Source organism: Hippichthys cyanospilos, chromosome 5 (assembly GCF_059441005.1).
Source record: "Hippichthys cyanospilos isolate Australia breed blue-spotted pipefish chromosome 5, RoL_Hcya_1.0, whole genome shotgun sequence".
In the NCBI taxonomy this organism is placed as follows: domain Eukaryota; kingdom Metazoa; phylum Chordata; class Actinopteri; order Syngnathiformes; family Syngnathidae; genus Hippichthys; species Hippichthys cyanospilos.
Window position 1 is genome coordinate 6,515,851 of NC_142373.1, and position 11,015 is coordinate 6,526,865.

At 40.4% G+C, this 11,015-nt stretch overlaps 1 protein-coding gene across 3 annotated transcripts in view; it reads right to left on the minus strand.

Annotated features, from left to right (window-relative positions):
• ccdc93 (CCC complex scaffolding subunit CCDC93) overlaps positions 1 to 9,814 on the minus strand; it is a 96,504-nt gene extending 86,690 nt beyond the window's left edge. For all 3 annotated transcript variants that reach the window (XM_088414630.1, XM_088414629.1, XM_088414628.1), the window contains exons 1-3: positions 9,647 to 9,814; positions 4,995 to 5,117; positions 3,293 to 3,387 (exon numbers count right to left, since the gene is read on the minus strand). In XM_088414630.1, the coding sequence (XP_088270756.1) occupies positions 3,293 to 3,387; positions 4,995 to 5,117; positions 9,647 to 9,715 (287 nt within the window). In that variant the 5' untranslated portion in view covers positions 9,716 to 9,814. The remainder of the gene's footprint in view (positions 1 to 3,292; positions 3,388 to 4,994; positions 5,118 to 9,646) is intronic.
• Positions 9,815 to 11,015: the final 1,201 nt, after the last annotated feature.

Genomic DNA, 11,015 nt, shown 5'->3' on the forward strand with positions numbered 1-11,015 from the left:
TCCGTTTATCGCCAAAATTCTTGAGAAAGTTGTAACACAACAGCTTAGCGATTTTATGATAGACAACAATAGATTTGAACTCCTTCAGTCAGGTTTTAGGGCCAACCACTCAACTGAGACAGCCCTAGTAAAAGTGACGAATGATCTTCTATTAGCCTTGGATTCCAACGTCTCATCAGTATTATTACTGCTTGATCTTAGTGCCGCATTTGACACTATTGATCATCATATTCTTATAGAACGTCTTAGATCATGTGTTGGTATCTCGGGATCAGCACTTTCTTGGTTCAGATCTTACATCCTGGGAAGGACGCATAGTGTTTCTTATGGTGATGCGATCTCTGAGTCTTTCTCCGTCTCATGTGGTGTCCCGCAGGGGTCAGTACTTGGTCCCTTACTGTTCAACATCTACATGATTCCTCTCGGCGATATTATACGCAAACATGCTATTAGTTTTCATTGCTATGCTGATGATACCCAACTCTATATGCCCTTAGAAATAACGGATCCGTGCAAGTGCAGTAAACTGGAGGCTTGCCTTGCCGAGATTAAACAATGGATGTCTTCCAATTTTCTGCTTCTCAACCCTAATAAAACTGAGATGTTATTTATTGGCCCTGCTCATCATCAGCACTTGCTTAAGAATACCACGCTGAACCTAGAAAACTGTATTATTTCCCAAAGTAGTTCTGCAAAAAATCTCGGCGTGATATTTGACTCAACTCTCTCCTTTCGAACACATATTAATAACATGACAAGAACGGTGTTTTTTTCACCTTTGCAATATAGCAAAAATTTGCCCTATTCTTTCTCTTAGCGATGCAGAAACATTAATTCATGCATTTGTTACGTCGCGCCTAGACTATTGCAACATTTTGTTTTCTGGACTTCCCATGTCCTACATTAAAAGAATTCAGTGTGTACAGAATGCAGCAGCGAGACTATTGACAAGGACGAGAAAGTTTGATCATATTACTCCGATTCTAGCTGACCTGCATTGGCTTCCAATACACGTGAGATGTGATTTTAAGGTGCTGTTAATTACTTATAAAATTTTACACGGTTTAGCTCCTTCCTATCTCGTCGACTTAGTATCACCTTATGTTCCGTCCCGACAACTTCGATCACAAAATGCCGGTTTGCTATCGACCCCACGGGCTAAAAAGAAGTCTGCGGGATCAAGGGCATTTTCCATTAGAGCGCCAGTACTATGGAATGCCCTACCTATGGAAGTTCACGCAGCCACCTCAGTAGAAATCTTTAAATCCCGACTAAAAACACATTTATATTCAAAAGCAATTAGTTAATTGAGCCTGTCTGCAGCTTTCTTCTTTTTTTCTTTTTTCCTGCCCCCTTCTTCCGGCTGGGAGAGGGGGCTAGCTAGATGGTGAGGATTGATTTGACCGCCTCCATTGGGTCCTGCGCTGGTCGACCATCACGGGTTAGGAGTTCGGCCGTCTGCGGTCCACCTGGCTGGAATGTGGGATGGTTCCTGCCCAATGGCTTTGCCTGCTGTCAAGACATCACTGCACTATATAGCACAATATGTTTTCTGTAATTTATATTGTTTCTGTGTCTGGTACATGCAGCATCCACTTCAACCTGTGGGCCTGGAAGGGTGCTCCTCCCACCTGTGGTCCCTTCTGGAGGTTTCTGATTTTCCCCAAATTGGGGTTTTTGAGTTTTTCCTTACCCTTCTAGGAGCTTTGACAGGGGATGCTGTTGTGTACCTTATACTGAAAAGATGTCTCTGTACGACCTCTTTTCATCTGTGAAGCCCTTTGAGACTTCGGTGATTTAGGGCTATATAAATAAAATTTGATTGATTGATTGCCAGACATAAAGGTATAGTCCGCCCTCCATTCAGGGGCAGTGTTTCAATGAGGTCATAGTCTCTTGGTACAGGAATAATGAGCAAAGAACAAACAGAAAAGAACAAAGAGCCATTTGTCTTTGTGCCAAATTCCATGCAGAGGACTGTTTATGTTTTAGCAGTGTGAATCTAGTTTGCCCTTTCTTATTCTGAGTCCATACTCTTCCCCTTCAGTTAAAAGGGACTTGAGTTCAATTTCACCTTGCTCCGGCCTCATTGTGTGGAGTTTGCATGTCCCCCCCTGACCCTGCATGGGAACAACGTCTTACTTTTGCAATTCTTTCTAAGGGTGTTGCCACAGAAGGTGACCTCAGCCTTACAGGACTGCTTTGAGTCAAAAGACTGGGAAATTCTAAAGTAAACAGCCACCTACAACAGCAGACGACACAGACACAGTGACCTCCTACATCACCAAATGCACGGACGAAGTGACCCACACCAAGAGGATCACCACACGGGCCAACCAGAAGCAATGGCTAGCAGGAGACGTCCACAGGCTGTTGAGGGCCAGAGACAAGGCCTTCAAAGCTGGGGATAAATCAGCCCTGAGAACATTGAGAGCCAACCTGTCCCGTGGCATCAGGAAAGCGAAACAAGGATACACAAATAAGATAACCTCTCACTTCAAGGACAGCAAGAATGCACACAGCCTATGGCAGGGCATTCAGGCTATCAGAAATTACAAACCTGCACCACAAAGCTGTGAGAGCAACTTCACTCTGCTCAACAACCTTAACAGTTTCTTTGCACGCTTTGAGGAACAGAACACCACCCGCCCACAGAAAACACCACCAGCTTCGCACGACCAGCCTCTGTGCCTGTCTGCTGCCGGGGGTGGGGGTGGGGGTGGGGGGGGGGGGGGGGTTCTCTCGCAAAACTCGCAGTGGCTGAGAACGTGCTGACAATTATTATAGTGGTGACAATGCTGCGCTATCATGAGTTTAGCTCTGTAAGACCGGTAGGAAATCTCAGAGCAGGACGCTTTCAATGACTGTGCCCACTAACTGCAGACTAGAGTGAGGAGTCGACCTCTGCGGCGGAGGCAAAATTAAAAAATAAATTAAAAAAACCTCTGCGGCAGAGGCTCCACCGAACCCGAGACCGTCTCACCGAACCCCTAGGGTTCGATCGAACCCAGGTTAAGAACCACTGCCCTAAACGGGCAGTAATGTTGTATTACTTTCAAATGTAGTATCTGCCAATATGAAAAAATATATATTTAATTTTGGAAGTAATTTGCACAACACCGGTCATCAAGTGCCTTTCAAGTTATAACACTCAGAAAAAAAAGTTCTTAATGGTTCACTATCCAAAAAGTTTATGATGTATTCATAATTTTAAATAAGTGTTAACCAGAAGCCAGTGGGTAGCTTATAATTTCTAAATGACTATTATTGGTATGGCGAAATAACTACTTACATTTTCTGACCGATGTTTGAGTTTTCTTGAAAAAGAAGATCGATGTCAATGTCATAGTTACATGTGGTGATGCACCAAGTCATCCCTCCAACAACCTGCAGAACCAGAGGAAACAAAATGTTTAAAACTGTAAGTCCATGACAGGTGTGGTGTTGCTATATGCCAGGATATAACTTATACACAATTCCTAATAGGCCACAAAAAAAATATATATTATATATATAGATACTTTCCAATAGAAGTTGAGTTTTTTTTTTTATTACTTTGTTGCCATGTTTGACTTGTAGGCTTACAGATGCAGTACAACAAACAGCCTTAGCCAAATCCCGAAAAATATCAGGATTATTAAAAATAATAACATTATATACACACACACACATCCATTCTTCTGCTGGCTGTCAGCAGAGGTGGACGCTTTCTGCTCTGTTCCGCTCCCTCCCCTTACCTCGTTTTTGTCATCTTTGTCCTGTGTCTGCTGTGACAAATACCATTGTTTGCTGTGCAATATTCAATTCCAAAATCTAATAATGAAAATGGTTAGCTGGGCTTTCGACTCGACAAAATTTTTTCGATGAGAAAAAGCTGGAGGGGAGCCCTCCCAGTCCACTGGATAAACCACCGCAGTAAGGGCAGTGTGCCTATCGATCTTGCCACAAAAGGATGTGGGGAACACCTATTATTGGAATTTTGATAATTTTGATTTTGATCAAATAAAATCCACTTTATTGGAACTGACAAATATTTTGTTCATTACAAAAGTTTCCCAGACAGGTGCAGCTGGACTGGACAACAAAGCTGCTGGTCTTCTTTGGAGATGTTTGGGAATGCGTACAACACTCAGACCCATTTAGTGAGTGGCTCGAACCGCAACTTGGATGCGGTTGTAGGATCTTCGTGTTGAATGGCGGTCATCGTAAAGAAGTTGGGGTTTTGCCTCAGAGAAACTGATAGCTAATTCGGCTAATAGAAGTCTCGTTCACTCTCACGCTATGAAATCAAGGCCAACCACATTGTTTGTCGGCCTGCTCCCAAAACAGCTGTTAACCGGAATAGTACATTCCCTGACACCAAAAGGCTACCCACCGCCCTCCAATCTTCTAAGGGCAAGACTTCCCTTGCCGGGGGACGTACCTCAGTCGACAACAAAATGGAGAGGCTTCTTCTATTATGGATTAAAGAGAAGGAAATCGCCGGTGATATGTTCTAGTTTGAGAAAAGTTCCCGTTTAAGAAAATAAATCAATAAATTCTGCGGGTTGGTCTCTGCTCCCCTCCGCCTCCACCCAGCTCAAGTCACGTCGCCCCAAAGGTAAATGTTATTTTTCCTTTGTATATTTATGTTATTTAATTTAACTGTACAGAAGATTATGTTACTCATTTTTAATATGTGTATAAAGTCGTGCTGTTTTTACCTAAGGTTTTTGCACGCGTTGCACGCATTCACTAATTAACATAGGTTTGGATTGCCCGTCATACGAGCAATTCGAGCTACGAATAATTGCGACAAGATTGTCTGTAACAACTTGAATGGGTTGGCCCTGTCTGACCAGGGCCAGATTGCATTTGGACTCTTCCTAAAAAAGAGTGTGTACAGTGAGCATTAAAAAAATATTAAAAATAAAAATGTAAGAAAATCGGATTTGAGGAGGAATCCGATCAGAATCTGGTATGGCTGCAGCCTGAACATAGCCAAACAAATGTACCTTATCAAAAGGTGACAGTCCCTTGATGCGGGCTCTAAAATATCCAGCAGCCAAAAGAAGCTCAAGAGTCTCCCCCAACTTGATGCACTGCTCTTCATCCTCCCAGACGATGTAGTCTTTTATCTATGGATATATTGTAAACAAAAACATTGGAGATGACAACAAAAGAGCAGGGGTCAACATTAACCGTGGCCCCCACATGACTGTCGGTCCACACAATCATGTGATGGCCACGTCCAATTCAATTGCAATTATTTGCAATTGCAATTTAATCATGATTTAAAAAAAGCATGATTTTTACAATTGCAACGGCTGCGGTTTAAATGCTCCTTACTTTATTCAATGCAGAGCACAGGGGAATATGGAGAGAACGTCAACGAGCCAACACTGCCGAGCTCACAACATACTAGGTTTTAATGAGGTTTCAGTCTCACAAGACATTGAGGTATGTATCAAATATGCTGGAGTTTGTTCATCTTGTAAAAAAATAAATAAATAAAAACTTTGTAGGAGTGAAAACAAAGCTCACTTTTTACTTGTATTGTGTATTTTGGCTGCCGTCAAATGTCAAGTGCATCCATGTAGAAGTATCTGTAGTATGACTGTCGTAGTATGTCGTAGTATGACAAGAAGACAATTATGCGCAGATATTTGCATCAGCCCGAATTAAATTGCATCCATGCAAAGTGATCTAGCGGTCAAAAATTAGGAGGATGAATTCAAACATTGATATGGAATCAAAAGACAGAAGAGAAAACATTTAATGATGAGATGACGCTGAGTAGTATTAGCTGCTGGTGCATGCTTGATTGTTACTGAAATACAAACATTATGTCATTATCATAGTTTTTCTACCGGTTAGTATAGCTGTATATTTAGCTGTATGTTTTTGTTGTTTATTCATCGGTCAGTGAGTAATAAGGGAGAAATTTAAGAAGGGCAGTCTACAATGTTTCATTAAACTACGGTAAGTAAAATGTAGAAAGTGGAAAAGTTATTGATTTGTTTGTATTTAAGTTCACACGACACCTCTGTGGCACAGTTGTATTGTCCCGGTCTTGCCATGGTGCATCAGAGTAAGTTTAAAATTACATTCTTGCATTTTTATTACCAGTGGTGGGCACTTCATCAACAGACTGATGCCCGTTTTGCAGACGGACCGACAACTAAACGACGAATAAAAGTGTTGGAATTGCAATTTTCATCCGTCGTCATAAATGTGGGAATAGACATTTAGTCAGATGTCCGTCAGACTTTCGTTAGCCTGCTAAACAGTTTTTTTGCTTACGTAAATATAATCCAACTGACTTCCATGATTATCTGCGATGTTCTGCATCTTTCTAGTACAAATTGCAATCAGCCTGCAGTCAACCTGACAACAATCACTTTACAGAACCACTAAGCAGTGTGGAGACATGTTCAGTTGAGTGATGAAGCGGAGTTGGTTCAATTCACTACTTGTCATTCACAGCTGACTTTACTGGAGATTTATTTGTAATTGCTCCCTTTTTTCGTACTTTTCAAAAAAAAAAAAAAGCAATCGTAACAATTAACCTGCTTAGTGCTCTAGTGTCCCCCAGATAAGGTGTAATATTACAATAGCTAAACAATTTTTTTTTTTTTAAGTGGGATAGAACGAGTTAAATGTGTCATATTCAGGGGTATCTTATTTTGAAATGACACATCGAATTTTGAAAGTACCTGACTGGGAAACCCCTGGGGTGCTCTATTGTCTCGCAGATAAGGTGTGGCATTACGATAGCTAAAGAATTTTTTTGAACGACTTTTTAAATTATGTGACAAAATGACAGTACCATGTGTCATTTTCAGGGATCACTTATTTTGAAATGCCACATCAGATTTTGATGAGGCCCGATTGGTTCACCCCTGGGGTGCTCTAGCATCCCTCAGAATAGGTGTGGTATTACCATAGCTGGAGATTTTTTTTTAATGATTTTTTAAAATGTAATACAGTGATCCCTCATTATATCACGCCTCACCTATTGCACCCTCAGTGCATCACAGATTTTTTTTCATTAAAAAAAAAAAAAAAAAGCTATGTTGCCGATGCACGTGCTATGATGTGGCATGCCAGACAGACGAGGTAACTATAAACGGACACTCCTTGGACATCCAACTGCTGCAGTACACATATTTAGTTACACATTAAATGATTAAACCTTATACAGTAAATGTAAATTTTAGTGGCTATGGTCTCACGGAGAACCATGTCATGTTAGCAGCAAAGTCCAATTAAAATGAACGTTGTAGAAAACATGACTAAAAATCGCAGTTTATACTTGAAATCCCGAATTTATTACAAAGAAATCTCGGTAACAGATTTTCAACACTACAGTGAAGCTGCTTTCCTCCTCCCAAGAGCCTGCGTGTTTTTTGATCGACATGGAGCTGCTTTCCCTCATCTACATAACAAGGGGAAGTTGGGCCGGGAGTAGATTACAACTCCTGCCCTTATTGGTCGATGGTTGCGCCGGGAGACAATTGCGCCTCTTGCAGGGCAATCAAATGTGATTTCAGCAGAGGGTTGGCACCTCTATATAACACGTAATTGGCCTCCGCCGTAACTTTTGACCAATGAGGTCAGGAGAGTAAACTACTCCCACCCCAATTTCCACGTCTGGTGGATCTCAACTACACAACATGCAGGCTCTATGGAGGCGATAGAGTTTTCGTTGTTCCGTTGGAAATTGCGTAGCCAGATTTCTTTTGTAATAAATTGGAATTTCACGTGCAAACTGCAATTATTATCATGTTTGCTACAACCGTCACTTTAATTAGACTTTGTTGCAGCGCTACTATGACCACTTGATGTACCCCAAGCAAGGCAGCGCCCTTGTCAATCAAAACACTCACGCTGGCAGGGGGGATTTCACTGTGCCGTTGGAAACCTCTTCATTAGATTTATTTTGTAATAAATTGGAATTTCAAGTGTAAACTGTGACTTTCATCATGTTTTTTTTACAGCGTTCACTTTAATTTGACTTTTTGGCACTGCTAATATTGCCACAGATGAGACTACAGCAAAATGGATGGGGAGGGCTGACATCAGTTACTGAATAAGGTTTAATGATTTAAGATTTAATTAATGTACTGCAGTAATATTTGTCTGAAATATGTATAGTATGAAGACTTTTCACATTAAAAAAAAAAAAGAAATACAAATATTCTTGAGAGGAATTGTAATTAGTGATGCTTCCCATAGCCGTTGAAAACCCAAATATATTGTGCAACCATGGTTATATATGCTGTTTTTCACTAACTTGTTTTTGGTCAGGACATTTGACCGCTTTACAATCTTGTTACCATAACAAAAAAGAACATTGTCGTGGGAAGTTGACAGATATTATTGTACAAGATGTTTTTGAGCAAGATGTTTTTCAGAGCCTGAAGGACACACTTAAGTGTCAATATCAAATCGGGAAACAGGCGTTGCGGCACCAGGGCGGACGGGTAGGCCACCCGCCCTTCCTCGCGCACGCAACTAAAAAATACAAAAGAGAGATGCAGAGTACAAACAAGTAGAGTCTGCTGCGGGTTGCGTACGGACGCCCAGCCGGTTGACAAGCGGAGCTCTACTTGGGTGTTGGCTTTCCACCTTCTCGGCATAGGTAAGAGGCTCATATGATGATTTCACGCAATGTCAACTGTATTTGAGAACTTGCATTTGGTCAAAATAAATATGCCAGTTATTTGGGCTAAATAGCATTTGGGAACGTTGGTCTTTTGTTGAGTGTTGTCTTTGTCTCCTGAGCGCCGACCGGCACCGATCCTTTCAACAAAACAATTCTTTTTTTTTAAAAAAGAAATAAAAATATTGTCTTTTTTTTGATGGGGGGACCATATCACGGTTTTCACTTAGCGCGGTGGAGTCCCGGTCCCAATTAACCATTAGGGATCACTGTATATTGACAGTTGAGTCATTTTCAGAGGTCACTCATTTTAAAATGCCCATCAGATTTTGATGGGAGCCAATTGGGGACTCCTGGGGTGCTCTAGTATCTCCCAGAAAAGGCACACAGGCATATTGCTAAAGAATGTTTTGAATGATTTTTTTAAATAAGTGATTATTTGACAGTCATTAGTTTTGAAATGCCACATTACATTTTGGGATCCAGTTTGGTCGGACCCCCAGGGTTGTGTAGTGTCTTCCCGGGACTAATTTGGTATTACGATAGCTTAAAAAAATAAATCAATAAAATCAGGTCCCATGACAGGAAAGTATTGATGTTTTAGGGAACTTTTTTGTTTTTTTACCTTTAAGACCAGATTGTGACAGCATTTACGGGAGAAGTGCACTTAATGAGGCTTCTCCAGGATTCGTCTAGTTTAGGGATACCATTGGGATCTTTTTTATTAATGATAAAAATATATATATATTTAAACTCTTTCTTTATTTCGTCCCAAAATTGAAATTATTATTGAAGTTTTTTTTAATAAGTCGCTATGTTGCGTTAGAACAGACACATTCATTAAAGTCATTTTAACCCGATTTCACGTCCATGTAGCAAAGCGGGCATCTTTTACTTTGAAACTGACGAGCGCCTCTCGTTGACCGCCCTTTACCGTAATGCCGAGTAACGTTACCTTTCTAATTCACAATCTTGCCGTAAATCGTAAAAAACGGAGCTTACCTGATCTAGATGAGAATTGATTCTTGAGTCATGTGTTGCTCCTTTATAAGCAGAAACAGTCGCTGCCATGTTGAGGTGCGTCCGGTCACATGGCTTTCTTGCTTTGTTGTTAATTGACGTGTGGCAGCTTTCCTTTAAGATTGTTTACCGCCATCTATTGCACTGGAGAAGATGGAATACCAAAATCTACCCACAGCACAAAATGTTCCAGCTGCGACATCAAACGGTCCGGGAACGCCACTTTTCAAACACAAGAGGGCTAAAAAAGACTTATTTCTTTTAATTGATTGGCTGTTTTCAGCGGGAATAAATGAATCGAGCATAGCATTGTAAAAGTCTCTCATTTAAATGTGTTGAACGACGAGAATGAGGTGTGAGATTACGTGACTCGAAAGAGTTAAATTTGGCCGTACCTGAGTGGATTAGACCAGGGGTGTCCAAACTTTTTACAAAGGGGGCTAGATTTGGTGTGTTAAAAATGTAGGGGGGCCAACCTTGGCGGGCGTTCTTTACATATAACAGCAAATAATTTAAATACATTACAGCGAGCCATTCTGTGTTTCACATTTGCTTTTTTATTTTAATTTCAGCTATTTTAAGCATGTGTTTTGGTTCATTTGAAATGTGCATATCAAAATTGAATTGACTTTAAATATTGAAATTGAATATTCACTTCACTTTTTTTCACACTTCAACTTTTTTGTAACAGAAATAATTGTACTCTTGGGTGCAAATTACATTTAAAACATAAAAATATATCTCACCATAGCAGTTTATTATTTATAAAAAAAAGAAGTAAAAACAATAACAGATAAAACAACAAGTAATAGTCATATCAACAAGTGCAGGGCTCATTTAAAATATGACATTAGTAACTATAAATGCTGATTGGATTTTTCAATGTTTTTTTTTCTGGAGTGAAAACTTAAAAAAAAAGTTTTCAGAATTATCGTAAATAAAAAATAACTCATGAGTCCGCATGAGTGTGATGGGTGAAACTGAGATCTGGAGTGCAGGACAAAGGCCAGGTGTTGCTCTATGGCAGTAGTATGGATGCGCAAAATGTCTTGTAAGTGAGAGTCCGATAGCCGTGTGTCCTTACACAGCTCTTATTTAAGTTCACAACCGAGAATGTCTTCTCACACAAATACGTCATCCCTAACAAGCATAGCATTTCCTTACCAAATGCTCGAATCTCTCGGAACTTGTTCTTATCCAGCTGTCGGTAAAAGTTGTAAAATATTGCTGCTGCGAGATTAAACTAGCTTCAAGATGTTTCAGTTTCTCGCTGCGTTCATTACCTGTGATCTTGCCATATACGTCAGCATGTTTTGTTTGGTAATGTCGCTTCACATTTAACTAAGTAAAA